Source organism: Nilaparvata lugens, chromosome 10, assembly GCF_014356525.2.
Source record: "Nilaparvata lugens isolate BPH chromosome 10, ASM1435652v1, whole genome shotgun sequence".
Taxonomy (NCBI): Eukaryota; Metazoa; Arthropoda; class Insecta; order Hemiptera; family Delphacidae; genus Nilaparvata; species Nilaparvata lugens.
In genome coordinates this window covers 12,273,234-12,298,493 of record NC_052513.1, presented here as the reverse complement: position 1 = coordinate 12,298,493, position 25,260 = coordinate 12,273,234, and the positions used below count along the sequence as shown (strand labels likewise).

General features: G+C 37.2%; 1 protein-coding gene across 11 annotated transcripts in view; it reads right to left on the bottom strand.

Annotated features, from left to right (window-relative positions):
• LOC111049000 (trithorax group protein osa) overlaps positions 1 to 25,260 on the bottom strand; it is a 466,078-nt gene that overhangs the window by 56,507 nt on the left and 384,311 nt on the right. For 9 of the 11 annotated variants that reach the window (XR_005572269.1, XM_039436316.1, XM_039436315.1 and 6 more), the window contains one exon: positions 7,450 to 7,502. The exons of the other annotated variants lie outside the window; for them this stretch is intronic. Coding sequence is in view for 8 of the 9 variants with exons in the window: in XM_039436316.1 (XP_039292250.1) it covers positions 7,450 to 7,502 (53 nt within the window). In the remaining variant the exon portion in view is untranslated. The remainder of the gene's footprint in view (positions 1 to 7,449; positions 7,503 to 25,260) is intronic. 11 annotated transcript variants of the gene reach the window in all.

The following is a 25,260-nucleotide window of genomic DNA, read 5'->3' as shown; positions in this document are numbered from 1 at the left end:
GTCGCAGGCCTCGACTGTCGCGTCCCTTTATTTACGACAGCTCTCAACCTTAAAGATTAAAGTATATGAGTACCAATTATACATGCATGATATACATTAATGAGTACGGTACAGTACTTGTAAAGTATAATAAATACTTGATGGAAATTTCCATCATGTTTACACTATATTTCTTGAAGCTAAGTTGTAACGTGACCGACTTTAAAATCACCTAGCAGCTCGTGTAAGTCCCCATAGACTAAGCATATTATGTCACTTCAGTATTTACAGTCAACACCTCACTCACCCATTCGAGAGCCCTCCAGTCTCGGCTACAGTTCAGATTATAAATAAACCAGCCTGCCCTGACTTGCAGTAAATCTTGCAGCAAATCGATGGTCGAGCTTGGAGGGTCGGTGTTTGCTTGTTCAAATCCTTGCAGATCATAGATAGGTCAAGTGGATTTGAAAGCGTTAAGATATAGAGGAATGAAAAGTCAGATACAGGGTGGGGCGAAGTTTATTCGAGGGTCCCAGTCCAGAGGGGAAGCGAACATTTTCCAAATAAAGAGTGGCAGAGGAAAAGGAGAATCGGCATTTTGTGATTTACAGGCATGCCAGTTGAGTCAGATATGCCGGACTTGATTTATTCCAGAGGAGGAAAGCTGATCTGATACCGCTAAGGATATGGACGAACGAGTGAGAAAGAAAATGTTTCCAGCTTCCGATTCGAGTTAGCTTCTATTTGCGCCGCGTGCTCTGCAGGTATGAACGATTTATACCCTTGATAAAACAGGTTCGTTGGCACCTAGCTGCTGATCCCATGTCTCAGGCTCCAAGTAGCCTATACTGTATCAGATGCTGTGCTTGATCAATGTAAGCAATGTAAGATTTATTACTTTATTAAGTTCACATCAGTTGGTTTACGTGAATACAAGCGCCAAGATATTGAAGTATAGAATGTCGACGTTACTGATTCTGTAATCAATCGATTACAGTACACTTTATTTACTTTCTTTGAGTCTTTCTTGAAGATTGTTTAGATATAAGGGTCTCTTTAGAGCCTGAATAATATTATAAATGGATAAATTTATAAATGTTATTTCGCTTTTATATATATATATATATATATATATATAAATGAGTTGGATATATTATAGAACTGATGTATCAACTGTATTGATACAGTACTCATAGCAGGATATGCTTTAACAGGAGTGGATGAATTATTCCATGTAATGAGTATGTGTACTACAAGCATATCGGTAGACTTTCAATTTAAGAAGAGTTCTATTATGTTATCAAATAATAGTTTAATGTTAACAACGGGGTTACATCGCAATGACTTAATACATGAATTTTCTGATAGACTTTGAAGTTGGAGTTATTTGAAGTAAAACCAAAGAATGCGGACCTAACCGACTTTCAAAGAAAAGTAGAAGAAAGTGCAAACCCCAAGGTAAAGGCTGATTCCGACCAGAGGGAAAGAAGTCTGGAATTAAACTTTTAATTTCAGCCCTCACAAAGCACTTTGACTCGCATTTCTTTATATATTTGTACTACCCTTGAGAAGATGGCTGGAGGGTGGAGAGTGAATGGGTGGTAGGAGGAGGTGAAAGTAGAATTCAAACAATTCAGCTGTCAATATTACCTCCTTTTCTTTTTTGACTTTCTACAAGTATTCCCTGCTATTGTTTTCTGCCATTTAAACAATTTCTCTCAATTATTCTGCCTTTGATAAAAAAAGACAAAAACACGAGGTTGGGAAGGGTTCCTTTGTTTTTCTCGGCAACTTCCATCATCGTGGAAACGATACAGATGCTTTTTTCACCTTGAACAATTCGAATTTCCTCCAACTAACTTTTGTTTCCCGACCACCTTTTTACTTTTCCCACCACGTCGTGAATTGTTGCAAGCTGCCAATGATTCACGCAGAATAACATTCGTCTTTAGAATTGAAAGTTAATGGGATTCTAGTAAATTGGAGCCCATTCATGCGTGACTTGGTTCATTCCAAAGGAATTCCAACTGATCAATTTGTTCGCTTCGTACCTGATTGATAATATTGTAATAATAAAGGTTTTTGGAACTTCAAAACTAAAAGTGGATGATTCTGGTACAGTAGAGACCAAAAGCACTTGATAAAAACTTCATAGTTTTCTCAAAATACAAGATCAAATGAAAGTTGATTACAAGTTACCAAATTTTATATTTAATCAAACACCAGATTGTAGGAAAAAATTTCCATAAAATATACACCCTAATATTTCTGGTAGAATTTCAATAGTAGACTGAGTCATTTGTTATGAATTCTATCAAAGAGGACGAGGGTTGGAAGAAGTGGATTTTTCTAACCCTCTTTGATTCTATGTTGTTTGACAGAAACACAGATGAAAATCGCATGATTCACGATGACTCTAAAGTTACAGTTGAACTATTTCATGAGCTTACATAAAATTTCTGAGACTGAAAGATGTATCATAAATAAATGAATACTTCTGGTAAGATGAAGATTCTGATTGAATAATGCAAATTCCAGAGACTTTCAAGAGATGTCAGAAGAATTTTCAGAAAGCTTTGGATCTACAATCATGAGTTTACATGCAACTTGCCAATAGGGATACCATTCATATACCATGATGGAATGTGACAAACAGTAAAATCTTATAAACTATTGAAGAATGAAAAGATTTTGCTACAGTTCCTAAACAAATTTTATCGCGTCAACTTGATCTGAATAATCCAAATGTATTAAACCATAGAATTTAAATCACTGGGTTCTCTGAATAGTGACTCACTGAGGCATTTTCTCAAAGCAATTATCAGATAACTGTACCGTGTTTCTGGAGATTGTACATTGAACAACGCAGCAAATATCCCCCTTTTCAGATTTCAAAGCTCAGAGCCATTGATCTAACATGTTCAAAAAGCTGTTGAACAAGTGGTCTAATTTGCTAAGTCACTTTCAGAAATTATGTGCGAGGGTTACGCTGGACAATGGAAGAAGGCCGCCTACGACTCTTTTACAGGGTTTTAGCTGGGGAACAGCTTTATTGAGACAGAAATCTCGTAAACGGATGAAGACAGGGAGCAAGAAGAAAAACAACAAGGAGGAGGAAGAGGAAAAGGTAGGTGACCTCTTCATCTGGCAGGATACCCTTTTATCTTGTTGTTCCGAGCAGTACACCACTTACGAAGAAGCCTTACTACAGACGCCTACTTTTAGCACGTTTGGCTGGGTGATGGGATAGGGAAGGGAATTGCGGAAAGGGAGAAAAAAGAGGAACAATTTAGTTAGCGGGGTAGAAGAAGGCTCCTTGGGCTAAATTTATGACCGCGACCCCGTGAACGCCAAGAATTACCCTCCGGGAAACGACGCAGATTATTGCCGGCTTGGTTGCTGCTGTCTGTGACCTCTCTTTACTCCTCCTCATCCTCTCCTCTTCTTCTTTCTCACCTACTTCTTCCGCTTCTCACGCCTCTCGCTCAGCAAAAAACATAAAGCCGTGCCGAGTCTGCCTCAACCGCCATCCGATCTTGTTTTTCACCACTTTTCCTTATTCACTAAGAACATTATTTCTTCTAGCTGATTCTCTCTCCAATGCCGTGTCTACTCAAAAGAGAAGGAGAGAAAACATGAGGTATTAACAAGAAAGAGAGAAGGATATTTTTAAGGTGAAAAGGAAAAGAGTAAATGAGAGAACCTAAAGAGAGAGAGAGACAGATTTTATTCTCACCTACACCTCTAACGTCGTCATCAAGTGACTCTTTCCAAGACTAGCAAAGCTATAATATCATCAGCCTTTAGCATGCAAACATGTTGCCCCTTCTTATTCGTGCCTCAGTTTTTAGTTGAGGTATTATGCACTTTATTTTGAACATTGCTGAGCGTTGGAGGTGGCTTCAAAATCTCCCTTGCTTTTTGTTGGTCACTTTCTGCTATGACTTTTCTTTCACCTCTCCAACTTCCTACATTGTACATACAACTGCAGCAATGGGGAAGATTGTGAACTACTTCATCTGATCCTGCAGTAACGGAAGTTATTCAAATCAATAATTTTCCACATAGTTTCTATCAAAATGTCACTGGCGAAATTTGTCCATGTTCCTTTATCCACGTTATCATGTTAAAGTTCTTGTCATAGTATAGAAAAATAGAAACCAATTATTGATATTGACATCCAATTGAAACGAATTGAAAATAGATATTCAGTTGATATTCATTTCATATTATTGATAATGTTATTACCAAATAGTATCATTATCCTCTTTGGTAAAAGCACTATCAGAGTACATCATCTTGAACCAATTATCAGATATCACTGATATTACAAAATACCTTTTTTGAAGCAATAGAACCCTGTTTTTGTTGAATTTTTTATCCGATTGTTTTCGTTAGAAGAGGGGCAAAAATATCGTGAGATATGTTTACGCTGCAATATATATCAGAGTGGAAGCCAGACCATGTAAAGTGCTTCTGAATGGGGGATTAGACACGGGGTCTCTGTACCCTCATCATATCATATCTTGCCTGACGGAGCGGCACGGCAAAGTGGTGGTTACCCTCTACATCAAAACTTCACTACCCATCACCACCCTTATAACAATTTTTCTCTCGGCACTCAAGGGTGTCAAGGGAGAATAAAAAAAGGTCACCCTCATTGTATTAATTCATTAATTACCGCTTTAAAGGAAATTGGAATGTCGTGTCATAACGCATTTTTCAACGACGCTTATCTCTCATGTGCTCTTAGAATTCTCAAATTAACGCAGTCAAGGAAATTTTTCAAGATAAACTTTTTCTGTAATTGGCTTTCAGCGAAATTAGAAAATAATCATTGTAATTGTTTTTATGAGATGTATTTATTTGTCCGTTAATTCATCTATATAAAGAATGATTAGAGCAATAATATAATATTATTTCCTTCATATCAAAGCAAAAAGCTGACTTGAACTTCGTTTCTTCAAATAACGCTGAGAAATACCGAATTTCTCCTCCTAGCTTGCACATTGAACTTGTTTCGAGTCAGACTCTACAGAGTACACCTCCCAGCTTATCTGTTAATTCCCGCTTTCTAGTCAACGTATGAGGTGAATCCGGCTAAATAAAGTACGTGATGCACACGTTTAGACGCAGTTGTAACTGCTCCAAAGTAACAGAAGCTAGGTGTGATTTACAGCACGTGACAGCGTGTTCCATGTTGGTGAAGGGGGAACAGGTTAGTTACTTAGGCGAGTATTCAAAACATTCACCGATGTTATGTGTGCAAGGTATCTGCAAAATTGTATATGTATCTATACAATGTAAGTGTTGTAAGAAGTGGCGGTGGCTGTGAGAATGGAAGGAACAGTTCATAATTCAGAGTCGGCAAGCTGATGTGCGCTCGTAGCTCTTTATGCTTCCGACGTGCCATTTTGCGAAAGAGGAATTAGGTCTATTCGCTGTTTCCTCTTTCCTCCTCTTCCTCCCACCACACGTTTTACGGTTCAAGAAACGTCGGAAGAGGGAGGTGGGGAGAGGAAGAGGAAATGAAGTCGCGGGTGGTGAGTTAGTTGCTCTCTGTTGTTGGAAATCTGCGACTATATTTATGTAATTCTTCCCTCTGTGTGTCGCCCATTCCTCTTCTTCTTCTTTTCAACACCACCCTATACTCTTCTTTCTCACTCGCTCCCCTTTCTTTGCTGCACCCGCGCGACAGCTCCTAAATTGCTACTAACTCTTGGCCTGACACTCGGGACCGTCAGGAAGAAGGAGATTGTTTTTATGGCTTTGCACGTGGTGACCGAACGCTACGCACGCCTTCTTGCTTCTGACGACACGCCAGCTTAATAATTATGATTGTATGACATTCGGGGACGACGTTTCAACCGAGTAACCACCCAAGATTGGTGACTAAGTATTGGAAAGTTGCAGCACTCATAATAATGATCAAGAAACCAGTTTGCTCTGGAATTTGTTTGTCATGGATACGATTAATGAATGAATCAATTTATTTATTTGTAAAAGCAAAATACAATGAGGATAATTATGTGGCCTGACACACCCAAAGAGTACACTCTATACTCTCTGGGTGTACCAAGTGGCACCCATGGCGATCGGCTAGACTTTTCAACACTTTTGAACTTTTGCATGTAATTTTCAAGAAAATTTCTTCCCAAAATCTATCAATTAATTGAATTAAAGATCTGCAAAGACTCTTCTCCAACTGAATTTATAGTTTGTAATAGTCTAGAACCATGAATAGAGTCTAATCATATTCAATAGAGTGAATATCATATTCACTGCCCATGAGAAGCTCAATATCATATTCATGAAAATTCTATGAATCTGACAACATAAAGAAAGGGAAAGGAACAGTTGAATAATCATTCTCGAAAGGAGAACTTGAATATCAAGTGAAGGTAGAGATAGGATAGACGTTAGAAGAGGAAAGCTGGATACAAAAGAAAATATCAAGAAGAAAAATAAGTGGCTGTGCACTCACACATCAATGATAATTTTTGAACAAGACATTTGATAAAATTATTCACTTGTAATTTCATTCTAGAAGGAGAGTATCCTACAGGGGGAAATGGAAAGAGAAAAAACACCATTGGAATAGTGGTGAGTAAGAAAAATGGGAGCTGGAAAAGACGAATGAGAAGAGAATGAAAAATAAGAGAACTTATGAAGATGTTGTTAGAAGCGGAGAAGGAGAAAGATTATAAGGGAGCCAGTAAGAACAGCATAGTGAAAAGCAGTAAAACTCTAAGAGAAGAAAATCTATGTCATAAAATCTGCGTAATATTCCATAATCCCACCAAGTTTCGGCCAGAAACAAAGACTCGAATGAAGAGCATGGAAATGAAAAATATCAATGGTCGAAGAGGGAAGCAGGGATTTGGAGGGAGAGAGAAAGATTGTTTGAAACGGGAGACTCATATTTTGCTCTCGCTTCACGTGATGTAGCCTCCAACCCCCTTGCAATAAACTGGGAATTCCCGGGCTATGCAAGAAAGTGGCTACAATCCAGATTAAATTTCATGATGGCTTAGGTTCTGTGAGGTTTACTTGCATAAAGAGAGGTAAGACTCGGATATTAAATAGTTCCACGCTCACCAATAAGTCTTTTATGTGGGTAGACTGGTGGCGTCACTCCGTATGGAGAAAATAATACATTAAATTCCCTCAGGAATTCAAATTTGAAACTAATATTCATATCTGATGACTCAACAATGTACTCCTACGAATTGAAGATTCTCCGAAGAGAATGATAAACAAACATTGACTTTAGTAAATTAGTCTGTCTAGTCATGTTATCTTTAAAAATCAACATGAGTTTGTTCATGAATGTAATTGACATTTATCTCCCATTAATGTAAGGAATAATCCACAGATGTTCCATCTCCGTTTCTGAAGAAGGATACCCAAGAGCTGTCTTGAAATGACTTTCGATGAACTAATAATTCATAATTAATTTGTGTTACTCACAAGTCTTCTGATATACGGCCAGCTCTCGTCATGGGTCGTTGTATTTCGTCCACCTGGAACAGGAGTTCATTTCAATTCTTCATGATAGAATTCTTGGAACAAAATCATATTTAGTAACTTTGTTAAAATACAAGATTGAGCACAAGCAATTCCAAAATACAGAAACAAACCCTGTGAAGTGGATAAAACTGGAATAACACTTCAAGTTCTATACGATGTTAAAGATTTATGAAAGAGATAATTTATTATTCAAACGTGATTCACATTTGGAAGAAGGGAAAAACAAAATTACTTCGTTTCAGATGTATTCAATTTTAGAAAATTTGTCTTCTGTTATAGTGGCTGATGTCATCGATGTCAAGATTACAAGTCACTTCTATTATCACCCAAGATATTGATCGAATTCATATATACATACAATTCTATAACTTTGAGAAGCAATTGTTCTTAGTGCCTAAACTTTTTGTCATCATCACGTAATGCGTAATCATTTTACTGTGAGAGTGGACAGCTCACACATCACTGACTAGAGTGACGGCACTTGAAACCGATTAAAAATTCTGTAGACAGACTTGAGTGAGTAATCTTCGCGTCCCCCATTTGTATCAACATCACACGATTGAAGCTGATGAATCAAGCATCAGAAGCAACAAAAGCAGTTGTTTTTAGGGCCGAAGGGAACAATGGCAGCAGTAACAGCATAGCACTTTATTCGGATAACAAAAGCTTCGAAAATGATCAGATTACATGGGTCATGTATTTATACGGCCACTAAAATTAACATCGGTGTTCCCCAACCCGGGTTAAGAAGAGCTCTGCTCCAGAAAACATAACACTCTACATTTCTTCGACAGAAGGGTGGAAGAGAGTGGAAGGGAGGAGGGAATGTTCGATAAGAAGAAGAGGAATAATAAAGGAGAAGGAGAGAAGGAAGAATAAATAATAAAGAAGTGAAATGAAGAAGATTGAGGAGGAGATGAAACAGTAGCGAGAAGAGAAAAGGAGGAGCAAACAAGAATATGTTATAAAAATAGAGAAGAGCTAGTGTGTAGGAACGGACAAAATCAGTATATAAGGAGTGCAGGCAGAAATATAAGAAGTGGGAGATCGAGGAGAAAATGGAAATCCAATTAAGAGAAAAAGAACCACAAGAAAAAGGAAATAAAGAGATGAATAGGAATGCGAAAGAGAGGTAAGAAATGAAGGAGACGATGAATAGAAAGGCTAGAAAAGTATATTATACGTTCATATGAAGGAGTAGTAGAATAAGAAGGCAAGGGAGAAAAGAAACACGGAAATAAAGAAGAGGAAACAGAGAGAAAGTGTGGGAATTTAGAAGAAGAATAGTGATAAGGAAGAGGAGTAGAAAAGGAACAGAGAATGAGAAACGTATCACAGGAGAGTGCTTGTGCATGTGTTTTTTGGGAAGTGCGAAAGTAATGCTGGGAAGGACCCAAAGACTGCTATGAGGAAGGGGTGTGGTGTGAACTAGGGAAAATGGGGTGTAAAAACACATTTGGCCGTCTCTAACCCCATCCTCTAATTTCCCCGATTTGACCCCTTGCTTATCAGGCCCTCCTGCTTCTTTTATGTGGAAAAACAAAAGCCCAACGCTTATAATTCATCTGGTTTCTTGTGCCAGCGAAATTTTGATTTTGGGACGTCAGGACGACCTGTTTCCTCCTCCACGTTCTAGTAAAACACTCGATTTATGGTACGCTAATATCACGGCTTTCACGCGTGCAAAGGGTGTTAAAGATAACTATACCACCCTTCACTTCTTAGCAAGATTTTGACTACATCAACTTATCCATACTGGGTTGAATAAATAACCGAGTAATAGGAGTCCAGTTGAAAGTGACATAACATGATGATTATAAAGTGACCTTGCATTTTTAAGAAAATAGTTTACTTCTGCATCAAAAGAGTAACACAAGTGTTGGGAGTCAAATGACAGGTCATCGACTATGGAAAAAAGGTTATCGACTGAATATTTATAAAATGGAATGAGGATTGTAATATAAATCTCAACCACTTTCTGCTTGAACAACAAATTAATATGATACCTTCATGGAAGTCTGGTTGTTGAATTGGAAAGTCAAGGAAAGATTGAAAGGTTTGCAGTGAATCAAAGAGTGTGGGGGAAAAAGGTTGGAACCGTAATAGCTTTTCAACTGGTTATGCCAAGACATGACAGGATAACAAATCAGGCTAGAAATGAATTTCGATAGAGACTTACAAGGATTCAAATAACAAAGTGAAAAATTATTCACTAAATTTGGAAACTGACAGCAACTTGAATCAGTATTACTGATCACTGGATTCTACTTCGTGTGAAGTAGAGGTACTTACATCACGAGTACTAATGGATTGTTTGGAACATTCGTTTCTTAAAGGGTTGATTCATATAGATTGAATGATGAGAATAGTGAATTCAGTATTTCACACTGAAAGATGAATTTTTATGATTATTCTAGTGAGCTATATACTGATTATCAATGAGAGTCATCTATTTACTTTTGCAGTCGATAGAAAACAAAACTGGAAGATCAAGCAATGAAATAATCTATCAAATGTCTTCATAGAGCAATAGATTGTAGGAGAACATTGATAGCGCAATAGATTCTTTGCTAGCGACATGCCACCAACTATTAATCATTATTACAGCCACTTGATTCAGCAGAAAACGATATAAAAATCAGAGCGGAAATGGAGAAGTAGGCTGGAAGGCAAGTTTGCAACCCTTGTAACGCCGACGACAAAAATAACAGTTTTTTCTGCGACTGTTGGTGGAAACAGTAGGGGATGAAATAGTTTAGGATGAGCACGCTTCCTTATTCTTGCACCCCTCTTACACCCCCCATACCAGCCCTCCGCCCCACAAATGGAATGAGCCGTCATTGGAGTCTCCCCGTCAAGATTGATGGTTTGGTGATACCTTTAACGCCTCCCTGGGGCGTAATTGTTTTTGCTCATTCTACTTTTTTATCTGCCACTTCCTGAATGCCTTTTCACCCTTTTCACTCTCTTCCTCCTTCAGATGGCTCTTCACAGTTATCTTATTTTATGGTTTGAATTGCTTTTTCTTTTAATTTTCTCCAGAAATCTCTTCTCGTTCCGCCTGAAATGTACATTGCGCAAAATTATTATTGCTCGTTCTATTATCGTGCTGCACACGCCTGAAGGATTGTCGGCATTTCTTGGATGATGTTGATAACTGCTTAATTATTCCATTAACTCCTTCAGAATTCCTAAAATGAAGGTTGATAATAGGATGACGTACTTCTTGAAGATTCAGAAGAGTGTGAATAATACAGTGTTAGGGAAATGCTTCTATAGGGATTATGATGGACATTAACAACCCTAACAAAATATTATTAATGTTTCCATAGTGAATGTTTTCATAGAAATTCCAAACAAGAACAAGGTGGTTCACAGTAGAAAACTGATTCTTCTTAATTACTTACACGTTCACGAACCATGAACAATGCAGATGTCAGAGATGATAAGATCTTCCCCAAAAACGAGAATAATGAGTGACAGAAGAAGTAGCCTTCGACAATAGTGTTGTCACAGTGATTTTGTAAGCTTCACAGAATTGAGGTTTTAGTCCCATCGACCATAGCAGAAGTTGACGGGGAAGAGCTCGCTACGCGTGGTTGCAACTTATCTCCATGGGGTGGCATTACAGCTGGCAAATAAACAGAAAAGTCGAATACAACGGTGGTTTTTAAAATCCTCTTTGCGAAAGTTTGCAGTTGCCAACAAAGACAGTAGGCCTATCGTTTTTGTGGTTACAGACAACAGCTCTACCAACGCTTTAAGCAGCTCAAGGGAAGAAGATCACTGCTCCGCTTCGAATGGGACAACAATAGTACATTAAAAACGAAAATATCGCTTATAATTTTATTGTTGGAAGTTGATGAGTATTATTTCTCTTTTTCTGTATGATCCTTACCAACTTTGAATGCTTGACCTCTTGATATTCTAATTTCTTACGCTTTTAAACTGTAGCCTAGTATTTTTGGCATTGAGACCACTCTTATTCTTCGCTATGTTGGTCATTGAATTTCACTCTGTAAAGTTTTTGTCATCTTGTGAAATTCTCGCAAAAAATCTTGACTCAATATCTTGATCGAATCCAATGAAAATGGCTACAGATGAAAATTACTGAGATATTCCATTTATTCAAATGCTAATAAAAGATTTGGATTTTCGTTTAATAATAATTACCAATGAAAATGATTAATTTTTTGAATTTATTTATAAACATCTTCACAGACAAGACTTGAGAAAGGCGGGTATCAGGGAATGGAGAAGGAGAGCTGCTGACAGAGAGAAATTGAGAGGCATTTTGAAGGAGGTCGAGCCCCTAAATGGGTTTTAGCACCAAGGAGTAAGTAGTAAGTATTGTCACAGACAGTATAAACTTATAGATAAACAAACTATATTGTTCAATGCAATTAATACGTCCCAGAAATTGATAGATATGGAATTGAAACATAGTTGGATGGATTTTAAAAACATTCAAATCGCAGGTGGATTTGTGAATCAGGAACCATGTTGCAAGTCACAAGCCGTTATGGGCTGATGATTGATGGATGTGATTTAAAATGAAATGTAACTTGTGATATCATTGATTTAGAAGCGAACCTTGATAATACGATCTGTGAATGACTGGAATAATTATTCTGCAGCTTTTAATTGTCGTATTGTATTTCTGTAACCTTATCAGTGGTTGTTGAGAATTTCGTTTGAGAGAGATTTCAACTTTAATAATATGAAGTTTAAATGACATGAGAAATTTTATAATATGAGTGGCAATAAGAAAGAAAACATTTCTAACTAAATATTCGAAAAAGATAATGAAGGATCGTCACTCCCCCCCATACAACGTCTCTATTTATGAGCCGAGGCAGTTATCTGCACGACTATTAACCTGTTGAATAGGTGACTAGGTGGCTGCTGTCATTCATTAGCCATTCAAATACAAATAGCGAGCCGTGTCAGACTGAGCTGTTACCGTATCCAATGGAATTGGACCCCTCTGCTTGGAGCTGCGACTCAGCTCATCGCTATTTCAATAGAAGGGAGTTCGTTGATGATGACGATTACGATCATGATGATGATTATGATGAGGGTGGTGGCGTTAGTGATTGTTGCGATAAAGGGTGAAAACTGACCGTCATCTATTAACCCTCGTCAGTAAAGGTGATTTCACCTTTTCATTATTATAACTTTATGTACTCTCGTATTTGAAAAGCACGCTATTTGTTTCACAGATGTGAATAAGGGGGTTTTTGGTGGGAGTTTTGTTAAATAACCTAATAGTATTGAAACGAATAAGTATAAGAGATATATTGAAACGAATAAGTATGGTGAATTTATTGATATGACGTTTGAAATATGTAAATCGAAAATCTGTACAGAAGGAAAGTTGAGACATTAAATGCCTCAGAGTGTCAGACAAAGATGAGAGGAGAAAGCAGAACATTATAGCATCTTCATTGAAGAGCTATTTACTCTGAATCAATTATATTATTTATTCTATCAAAAGCATAACTGTATCTCTCTTCTTTTCATATCCATTAAAAGAGGTGCGAAGAAAAACTCTTGGTTTGAGTGGGTCCAAAAAAGTCCCAAAAAGGTCAGTATCGTGTTAAATTCGACCATTTTTGAAATATTTAGAATTTTTCTAAATTTAGAGGGGGAGGGTTTGTTCATTCACCCCTGTCATTAATTTTTTTTATTTCTAAACGTTCCTTCTATAATCAACCTCCTCACCTTTGTCTTGATTACAATGGCAATGTTTCCCATTTTCTATCTTAACCACAAGTTTCCATCAATTTCCTACCTTCTTAACAAGTCTCCTTTCTTCTCTCCATCATCATTGCTTTAAGCTTTTTCCTCTTTCCATCATTTCCTCCACCTTGATCGCCAAGTTCTCTCATTTTCTACATTTCTCTCCACCTCTCCATCTTCCGATTCTTATCTCTCACTTCTCTCTTTACCTGGATCTCTCATGTTGCTTGCCTCATTCCGCTTTGTGCTCATACTTCCGCCATCCATCCATCTATCAGCTGTCAGAAAGTTGTTCAGCTAGCAGGTCTCGTTACTCGTTAGCGAGCGCGGTGGTAACCAACGAACGCTGCCGAGGGTCTCTAATCTACTCGACTTGCTTCTCTTTTGCTTGCCGAGGAAATTGGACTCGAACAGGAATTCCTGCCGCTACTTCCAAAGTCTGACAACTTCTCGACGACCTTTCACAACATTCGACATTTCTTCCTATGTCTTCCTGTCAATCGCACTCTCCTGCTCTCTGAAACCCCTCTCTCTTTTATCCCATCCACTCCTTTCTCTCCTTCAACCATGTTGATTCATCTAATTATCATACTACCGTTATTCAAATAGAATAAATATCGTTCAAGAAATTTTCACTTTATCACATTCAGTGAATAATTGAGTTAGTTGATAAGTTAATCTAATTAGCTGTATTGCTAGTGCAAGAATCAGTATATAAATCAGCATAGGTTTATATTGTAATTTTAAAAAATGAAGAAAGCTGATGCAATGTAATCTGATTTCTCAATTTTTTCTATACGTCCAGGAAGAGATACCTTAACATTAAAAGCTTCTTGATTCTTCTCATATGCTGGAGATGATCTATCAAAATTTCAACTCATTTACGGAATTTATATCGTCACCAATGCTCGGAATATTTGTCGGATAGTGAAAATCTAATAAAAGCGTTATAATGTGAAGGAAAGGCGTAATAATGTAACTTACCTCATTACATGCAAAACATTGTATAGAGTAACAATATTTGAAATTTCGATAGAGTTGGTGCACCAATGATATTTACTGTTCACACTCAAACATTATGGTATTGTCAGAATTTATCATGGTGATATAGCCTAGGTTCAAATTGTTTGCTCATATTGTTTGATCACAAGGATATCTGAATAATCGGTTTGTAAGAGAACTGCTCAAATTATTTCAATAGGCTATATGCCTAAAGCTTTCTTGGTCCTCCAAGTATAAGTACAGTGAAAGCTCACAATATTTGTTGTGTACACTGGTTAATGAAGAATATTATAGAGGAAGAAGAAATAAAAACGCAGTTCGTGCCACTCCATGGATTTCTATCTTGATGTCTCCCTATTATTTCCATACAATATCAATAGCTAAGGCAAAATAACAAAAATTATAATTTACATTCCTGCATTTCAACTTTATAAGTAATATAATGATCTACAACGATAATGGAATTGAATATAAAAAATAATTATTTAAATTAATTTTAATGATCTTGTTCAGTATCAAACTGAATAATCTAATTCGAATTAATGGAATTGGAATTGACACTCAATTAATGTAACTGAAATTAATTGAACCCTTGATTAAGAAGAGGATGTGTACAGAAGCAAGGCAATGGATTTTGTCGCCGCTGAATAGAAGGGGAAGCTTTCTGTGATTGGAAAGGAGTTCGGGAGACAACGACGGCAATATTTATGTGCGAGACAGCAGCATTGACAGCATCATTAATCAGCATTAGCAGCAGTGTGGCGTTATTCTTTGAGATGACAACGGCAGCGTGGGGACTGAAGACTGGGGACTGTGATGATAAATTCGCCAGATTGGCCCTTTGTCTGCACCTAGATATCCGGTAATCCGCCATCTTACCCTCCCTCCTCTCCACTATCCCTCATTAACTTTCCAAATCTTGAAAAATTGCAAGTGATCATTGAAAAAGTTCGAAGTGAAAATATGGCAAAATAGTCATTGAATATTCCTCTTCCACGGGAGAATTTCTGTATATTTTGTTCATGCGCACGTTGATCCTCGTTTCTTTTCAATTATTATTGAAGATTCAATTATTTTCGAGTGTATATGAGTAAATTATTGAAGAAATGCTGGATGTATCTTACTTTCAAACTGGAAGTGTGAATAATTGGAAGAGTCGTTTATGCCTGTCGAGAGATGACTAGTGAATAATTGAATGAATAAATGTATTATTATTATCATTATGTGAATCACAGGCGTGAATTAGATTTTAACGTTCAAATCTTTCGCTACCAAAACCATTTCTTCCATTCTAAATTTAGGAGTGGCCGAAGTCGAGTGGATCAGATGCTGGCTTTATGATTCAGAGGCCCGGGTTGAAATCCCGGCCCGAGCAAGATATTTATCTCGGGCCACTCCCGTGTTTCGGATGGACACGTTAAGCCGTCGGTCCCGGCTGCCTAAAAAGCAGTCGTTAGGTCATGTCAGAGGCCCTGAAATTGATCAGCTGCGACCTGAAAACTCTGACACGAGACCTGAGCCAGCCAGGTCACTCGATATTATTATTATTATTCTAAATTTAATTTCGATCAGATAAACGATGATCGTGACAGCTAACGAATAGTGTAATGAAATAGAGAGAAAAACGATGTAGCATACAGGAATGTTAATGGTATCAAGGATTGATGGCTCAGTCAATGATATTGTTGATCGTATATTATTCTTTGAAATTGTATTGTTATAGCAAACCTCACATCTCGACAAATATTGTAATGATAATATCGATTTCGTGATCCCCCTCGTCATCAACGTTCTTCAAGAAACGCTTGAATGTATATTTTTGATTTAACAGTTTTATAAATCGGAATCTCTAGTTATTCTTCTAGGTGCAATCCACAAACTGAGGATGTAACTGACTACCGTACGACTAGATCACTTTGCATCATATTATGCTCCTTAGATAGCTTAAAATAATTTACAGTGAGATCCCATTATGGATTCAAAGTAATTAAAGAGAGGTTGTAAGTGTTGTATATGTACAATTCATTAAAACGTTGTTGACGTTGAAAGAGAGAGATACATAGAGTTTTCGCAGTTTGAGTTTCGATTGCTCAAAGTGTATGAAACGCCCGCACTCTCTCTAATGGCGGCTTTCTTAGTTAGACATCTTCAACGAAATGCAAAAGAACGCAACGCTTTGATTGAATGAGGAGCCCTGCTTCTGTTTGTGAACTTTTGTATACAAAGTTGAGGAACTTACTGCTTCACCTGTTTGAGAGGCTATTTCTTGGGAAGAGCGGGGTCCTACAAATTAGTAATTTGTCAAGATGAAAGCGAGAAAAAGGAGGGAGAAGAAACAGATGAGAAAGTAAAGAAACAGAAGAAGAGAAAACGATGAGGAAGTTAAACAGAGACAAGTAAACAAGACGGCTTGTTTACTTAGCAGTCTGAGAGCAAGGAGTGTGCTATAAGATGGTCTCAATAATTCAGCCAAGTTTGGTGGAGTTATCAAGTATGCACAACGCTAACACTTTCCATTCAACTCCAACTCACAAAGCATCTCAACTTGCTAAACAATCTTACTAAACTCTACTTATTACTGTCGTGGAGAACATGTGTGCATGGCATCCAGTAGTGCTGCTGACTTCTCGACTTCCATGTATTCGATAGATCCTCTTCCACCTATTAGGCATATGCTCCATAACTTGGTCTAAATGAGAAAAAATGATAATAATACACATTACACTCTTGCAAAATAATATTTTGATCCAACAATCATATCAGTTCAATGCAATTTGAAATTGAAAATATTTCTGTTATTTGAATATCGTTATATATATTCCAACAGGGCTTTTAAAACCAGTAAGATTAATTCATTAAGACAAATTTGTGACAATTCATACTCAACTGTAGAATCAATGATAATAGTTATATTCTGTAATATTTAATTATTTGTATACAATAACTGTATTTTTGCTAATACTGTACGAGTAATCCAGGGTGTGTAAAAATTCTAATCAGCTTCAATCCACCACGATTGAATCATTCTAAAAAAAATGCTCCAGTTAGACATTTTCACAGACATTGAGTAAATCACTGGAACTATTTATTCCAAGGTCATACAATTGGAAGTCAAGAGATAATCTTGGAAAGAGCTCATTTTTACACTAGAGTTAATTGTGAAAACACACTTTTCTACAAGAGAAGCTCGATTTTGCCTAATTAAGAGAGAGCTGGAGAACGTGATGATTGAGCCAGAACCTCTGACGGCTTCCTACATCTGCTCCTTGTCGCTTCAAAGACATTGCGCTACGACATAGGCGCGGCTGCCACTTATTAAGCATGCAAAATTCTCCATTCATATTCAAAATTTTAAATCCCGTCCCCGCCAGACTCTCACACACAGAGAGCGGCTGCCGGCACCGGGACCCCTTCTAATTCCCCGCATGCTTCAGTTTTAACCACTAATTTATTCAGATTCCCCTTCGAGTCCTCTCTGGATTCAACCACCAGATGCGTTGTGATCCCGGCACGGTTTTTCGCCACAGCATGCTGAGGACATCCAGCCAAGGAGAAAGAGAGAGCGAGAGAGTGTGAGAGTGCGCGACAAAGATGCTGATAGCTCCGATGATGAAGACAAGATGTGGAGAGCGGCCCAGAAATTCCGCAATCCGCAATCAGATTGAGCAGTCCCCTCGAATTCTCCAGCTTATTATGACAATTGTACTCTCCCGTCGCCTACGATCTCTCCCGCTCGCAATATTCTGCTTTTCAATTACCTTAATAAAAATTTTTATACCTCAATATTCCTCTCGAGGATTCCATCCAATGGTGATTGTAAGCTCCAACTCATCCCGTTTTTTCCATTGCATACATAATTAATGGAATTTTCGTGATACACACGTTTTATTTGTAATTGATTGCTGGGAATCTTCAAGGGGGAACACAATGATTGGATTTTTCGGACACGAATCCAGCAGAGGTTTTTATCTGCTTCATTCAATTATAGGCTGTAAGACCACTTGATACTCGCAATCTTTTTGATTTCCATATTCAATTATTGAGATACTTCTCGACTCTTTCTGTCACTAATTTGAACTGGAATCGTTTCAGTCCTTACTAAGTATATTTTTGATGTTATTTATGGAAATTATTCTCTATTGACTCCAGATTATCTAGCATTTTTCTATTCATTCATCAATAGAATGCAAAAGTATACTAGGAAAAATATTGGAATTCCAATAATCAATTTTCTCTATCCTAAGCCCCCATCGAGTTCCTCATTAACTTTTTGGTACAAGAAATAGGAGAATACTCAATAATATTTAATGACATTCAGATAATATTATCTATAGCCTTTATAGTTATGATGTGGATAATTTGAATTGAATTCATAATATAATTCATAATAACAATTCTCCGAAAAGGAAGAATGGAAAAGAGACCTTAGATAGAATACCATGTTTATCTTTGACTATTCTGTAGTTTGTCGAGTCATACACGTTGTTGCCAGGCGATATTTTCCGCCGATCAGATCCATCTTTTTGCGTGAACAGATGTTATTTTATTATTTGTGGGCTGTTGGCCGCAACGAAGAGCGATAGCCCTTCAAGGACCTGCGAGAACGATCGGTCTTGCATCCGCCTTCTGCTTTCTAGCCTACTTGTCAATTTCGACCACAAGACAAAGAGCACGCTAGGGAATGCGGAGCCGCAAAACCAGACACAACCCAGCCTTTTCTTGTTACTTCGTCGGATATTACGATATGAGTTGTAACAACGTTCACTAGTATTGATACTATGGTTATGTTTACTGGAGAAACTTTAGAAGTGTAGATCAATACGAGACCTAGGTCTATATGCACCATCCACTTTCGACACTGATCCAGGTTCACTAAGAATTTGATATAATTGTATTTTATTTTCAATCAAAATTTGGGAATGGAATAGTAAGGGCTATGAGACTGTTTTTTCGTTTCCAATTATTATATGATAATGAATTTTTGTCTTTGTTGAACGAAATAAATAAATTATGATGTGTTCCATCCCGGGTTTAAAGGAACAGATGATCCTGAACCCTAATCCTGATCCTCAATCTCCTTTCAAACTTAGATGCTGCATATAGGCTCAAGTGTAACAAATCTCATTCCTGCACTTTTTTTCTATTTACCATTTGTTGAGTATCACTGATTGGATGTTTTTAAAAAATTCAAACATAGTTTAATGATGCATTTTAATGTTTGATAGGAATATAATAATTTTCAACAATACCACGTAGTAAATTTCCAATTGAAAGCTTACAAAACCAAATCGTAAAAGTGCAAGTCAGTAGAAAGAGAATAAGTTTTATAAAGTGATGATGAATTCAAGATAGAGACATGGGTGATTTGAACTATTTGATATTCGATTTCTGTAACCTGAGTATAGTAGATTAGATTCATTTAGCTTTTACTATAATGAATTGGTACTTTCTTCGGATACTATTAAAGTTGGAATAATTTGGAATCTACGATTGAAGTTTTCATTTCTAAGACCCATATGCACCATGTTTAACGATAGATTTACATGAATATAATTATATGGCATAATCACGTTACATCTATGTATTTATTTTTCATTCTCCATCTATTACCATGATGCGTCAAATTTCAGGTTTGTGACACCATTGTTTGTTCGATCATTGTTTAAACAGGGATGAGGCCTTATGAGTCTAGATAGACTTACTGTGTCAATCACCAATATTATTATGCTCTTCATATACAACAATGATTCATGTACATGTTCATGTAAATTAAATGAATACTGCTCCAATTTGCATTATGAACTGTGATTGCCTTTGGTGTGTTTACTCTCGAAATTAAATGTTTCTGTTTCATAAATTGAATTGGGATGTAATTTGTGTGCAGATATAAATGATTATATTCATATATATATCTATGATTATATTCATAGGTTTTCCAATGAACTCTTTTCTAGTAAAATTCTTTGTACTCTTATTATCTCCTATAATTATTTTTATATTGTATTAAAACATTCCTTCAAATAGGTTTGGCCAACTGAGTGAACTCTTTTCTAGTAAAATTCTTTGTACTCTTATTATCTCCTATAATTCTTTTTATATTGTATTAAAACATTCCTTCAAATAGGTTTGGCCAACTGAGTGGTGTACTTTCATTTACAATGACCCGATCAAAGCATGTATGTTCATACGAGTGAATGTGGAATTCGATTTTTCTAATACAATGTAGACTGCAACCACACTTCTTGCAGTGCTGAATGGTTCTATTGACATAAGATGATAAACTAAAAATAATTCCAAAACCTCTAGCTCACATTAGAACAGAAGACACCACATGAACACCAATATTAGAACACATTGTGAATAGTTTATCGCAATACAAAATTATATGAAAACTGTAACGAAAACGTATTGATCCCAAACAATCTGAACTGCTTGCATTCAAAGTATTTCATCAATTTTGTGAGTACATTGAAACATTCTCAACTTGTGATTGGAACCTGTTCAACTCGATTTTCAGTACTATAGAGCAGGTATTTGAACGAGTTTTTGATTCAATTAATAGTGTGAAGTTCATAAAACATTCAAAGCCAAAAACGATATACGATAAAAACGACACACGCATTCAACGATAACATGCAGTGGAAAGTTTATCAATTACTGCATTCAATGTCTGGACGGGACACTGAAATTGAATCGTTACCAAGGCTACCGAGCACTGAACGCTGTTGATGAATGCTACATTATTCAGTCGACCGGTCATGGCATGAATGACAGGCAGGCGTGCTCACGCATTCAAATTGACTCCAAAAATGGTTGCCATGGTCATAATTGTCAACTATTAGATTTTCAATAACATTCGGTTATATTATATTAGTAATTGAAAGTAAATTAATTGGTGACTTTCTCCTACTGATGAATAGCAAACATTAAATTGTGAATAACATCTAGTGCTTCATAATTATGTAGTTTCATAGTGGTGAAATCTGCCTTGATAGAGCTGTTGACTCACAATAATTACTTTTCATTCGAAAATAACAATCACTTTATAATCTTCCTTCTTTTGATAATTTCTGCAGATGCTTTAAAATCCTGATCAAAATGAAAACAGCTTTGAAGTGGTTGAGTTCAACTCAGTCTGTTGTATTGGGAAATTTGCTGTAGTGAAACTTCCATGGAATGAAATAAGGAATATTTGGGTTTGGATGAGTGATGAAACTAGTAGGCCCTACGTCCTACTAGAAGAAATAGCTAAATGAACGTATAAGGTCACGATTATTAATTATCCCAGTAAATGTAAAAGGAACAATTTAATTCAAGAATTTTAGAGTTATTATAGATAGAATACAGTCACAGTTGCAATTGGGAAAATGAGAGGCTCAAGGTTAATTAGAGTGTAGATTAGAAAATGGAATTACATAGCAAACTAATGAATATTGAATACAGGTCGTATTTTGAATAGGGAAAGGAGAAATTCCATGTGATTCGTATTTTTTCAGCCACAATAATGTCTCTTCATCATAATGTAATGATGAAGAGAGGAATTGAGAAAAAAATAATAAAAAACAGCTAGAATAGCAGTTGCAATTTCAATTCTTAAAAGTGGAATTCCAGGTAGAATACTGCATAATAGCATTCGCAATATTAGTGGTAAGATAGGGATATTGAAATAAAAAATTAATATATCATCAGAATTTTCTGACTTTTCTAGCTACAATAATTGGTGACTAACAATTTAAAAATAAATTTCAAGTAAATCAGATGGTAACCAGCTCATTCACCACATATTTTCTAGAGTTTACACGGTTGTCTACCTTACAACCTTACCTCAGAATTTGAAACCATAATATCTTAGTCTCACCAATCACTCCCTCTTTCTTCACCTCACTACCCTCCACCAATGCTCACTCACTTCCTCTTCTCCCACAGTCACTAACTTTCTCTCTCTCCCTTTCACTCAGTTCCCTCCTGGAGCCATTCCATCGCCTTGTCACACATCAGTGCAGCACTCTGCTGATAACACGGTCTAAGGACTCCCTCTTAATTACCTGCCTAGCGGAGGAAGTACTCGCTGTCTCCAACATCAGCAACATTTTACTTGCTCTCTCTTCCCACCCCCTCTCAACCATTTTCCCTACCCCCTCCCAACCACAAACCGTTTCGTGGCATCACCAGTCAGCCAGGCTGCTCCATCAGACCTCACGTATCTGGTAAATAACATTAATTACTCCATTACATTTTGATTGCGTTCGACTATCATAATGTAACTAACTCTGCGAGCCCCAAAGGCATTCACAGACGATTTAACATATGTGAGTCGGTGTGCTTTGGCTTCAAGGTAAATGCGTTTCAGCCAGGCAACTACATACAACGACAAAGAAGGTGTTTCCGAGAGAGAGAGAGGTAGTCTAGAAGACGACATTGAGCCCGGTTAAAATATGGCATTCCAGCACACTAGTATCCGTGTTCGATGTATAGTACACATACATAAATAAAAAATAGTATATATCACGTGATATATACCTACTTCTCCTACCTTGAGGTTCTAAGGAGAATGGGGAAAGACATTGAGATAAACACCACCATCAAATGCAAAAAGATCCAATATCTGGGACATGTAATGAGAAACGACGTAAGATATTCTCTATTACAGGTGATTCTCCATGGAAAGATTTTTGGAATGAGGGGCTCAGGTAGGAGTAGAATTTCTTGGCTAAACAACATCCGATCCTAGTGAGGAAAAAGCTCCATAGAAATATTTCGTATTGCCGTGAATAAAGTGAAAATCGCCATATTGATCGCCCACGTTCGAAGCGGAAAGGCACAATAAGAAGAAGAAGAAGATATACCAATATTATATTAAATTTTGTCTGATAATCGCTCAAATATTTGACCGAAATTCTATGTGATTGAAGTCTGAACAATATTAAATCAATCTTGATTTTGAACTCCAACTTGATTTTTATAGGAATCCAAATGATTATAAGCACTTCAAATCCATCCCAAATCAGTTTATCAATTCATTGAGAATAGAAAGTTCGAAAATTGTATTTGTCTGGAAACATTTTGATTATTGCGAAAAAGAGCTTGTATGAAAAACTGCTCGATATAAAACTCAATCTCTTCAAATGCATTATGATGAAATTTACATCGATGATTATCATGAAGGTTGAGCTTTATATTATTATTCTCACAAGCATCATAATTCATGTGGCTTGTAGAGGAGTGAGTCTACTGAAGATTAAATCTGCTCTACAATTTTGTCTATTATTGACTTACTTACATTCAGTTTCTAACTATTTTTGTAGATTTAGTATATTTTATCAGTTTACACCATCGAGTAAGGATGGTCATCCCTTAAACAAACCAGCGAATAAAAGTTTTTTGGTGGAATATTATGCAATATAGGAAGGAAGTTGAAAATCCCATATTTTGAATGCAAATATGCACCAGAAAGACTGCTCCGGTGTCTAGAAACGGACCGACTTAAATCACCATTACACACTCTAATTGATAAAAGCGCATCAACCTCTTGTTCGGGGTGCAAATAATAAAATCGGGCCTAATAAATTTATAGGCGTTTATTTATTATACGTATATGGGCCCATAAAGGAGCCTGGCTTCTCATGTAATAATGGACATATGAATATGCAGGGCGCACTAAACGAGAAATATTTCCTTATTAGAGACTCTATTCGGGTGTTTCGGCTCGGCTAAGTGGATTTTTGATGGGGTTCCGATGGATTTAATAATGAACGGGGGTCGAAGGCGGAAAGAATGGGGTGTCCGGGGCCGAGGCATCGTGACCGTGTGAGCAGCGTGATTGTGTTATTCAGGGTACGAGTCCCCTGCGAGTCAGGCGTCTTCATCACTGAGGAACAACCTTTCCACCCCCGCTCCGATCCCTCCCCCCACTGACCTCTCCCCCCTTGTAAGGCCCCTTACAGCCACCGCCGTCGCCGCCACAGAATTTCATTAACCGACAGGTACCATCCCCTTGTCGTTGTACCCCAACTTTCTTCTTAATACAGACGCGGCGGGGTTGTCTGTACAGCGTGGGGTGCAGATTCGTAGTGCACGTCAGAAGCAGGAAAAACAGACTCAGTAGTATACATTGCGTTAGCGATTTTAGCAGATCTGAGATGGGGTTGAAAGTATTAAAGTATGAGCAACGAGTCTGAGTGTAAGGAAAGGATGAGTGAAGATTGAATCAATCAATTGATGAGGAAAGTGAATGTGTTGCATTCAATTTCATTGTAAACCGTTTTTTACTAAGTTAGTAATATCTTTTGGAAAAATTCATGTTTTTTTTCAATTTTAAGATATGAAACATTGTAGTTTAATTCTACTGAAATAGTGTTTTACAATTTAAATAGTGTTCTAATATTGTAGGATCTAATTGTGCAAGTTATCTTCACTTCACAGTTATCACTTCTGTTTTCACTGTGCAACTCGAATTTTCAGCTGCATTAGATCAACTTTGTTTGATTTGGAAATCCAGTATCCCGAAAACCATAGAAAATCAAGCGATTATTGTTCATAGCAAAACCACGCAATTGGTGAAAAAGACGTTTTCGCAAAAGTCATGGTTACTCACCAAGGTTATTCACCCACAGTTAAAAAATTTTTAGTGATTGGCGAAGAAAAACCTTGTTTAACAAAACATATATATAGTGGGTCTGGTAAGTAATGCGAGGTTATCAGTAGAAGGGGACCATGTATGGTCTCTTAACGGCTCCCTAGGGGTCTTCCTCGTATGGCGCCCTCTTTCTAGCTCCTTGGTTCTTCCAGTGCTGGTAGAGGGGACTCCAGGGGTGTCTCCTGCCCCAAAAACCCAAAAGCCACTCATCCGCAATGCCATCATCTTCGTTCATCCCTCCTGCGACACACACACACTCACAAGTACATGTGTCTACCCCCTCGTAACTGACAATAACCGTTCAAGACAGGGCTAGTCTGAATGCTCTATTGCTAACACAAAATGATCTCATTGTTGTGTGAGCGGTGGGA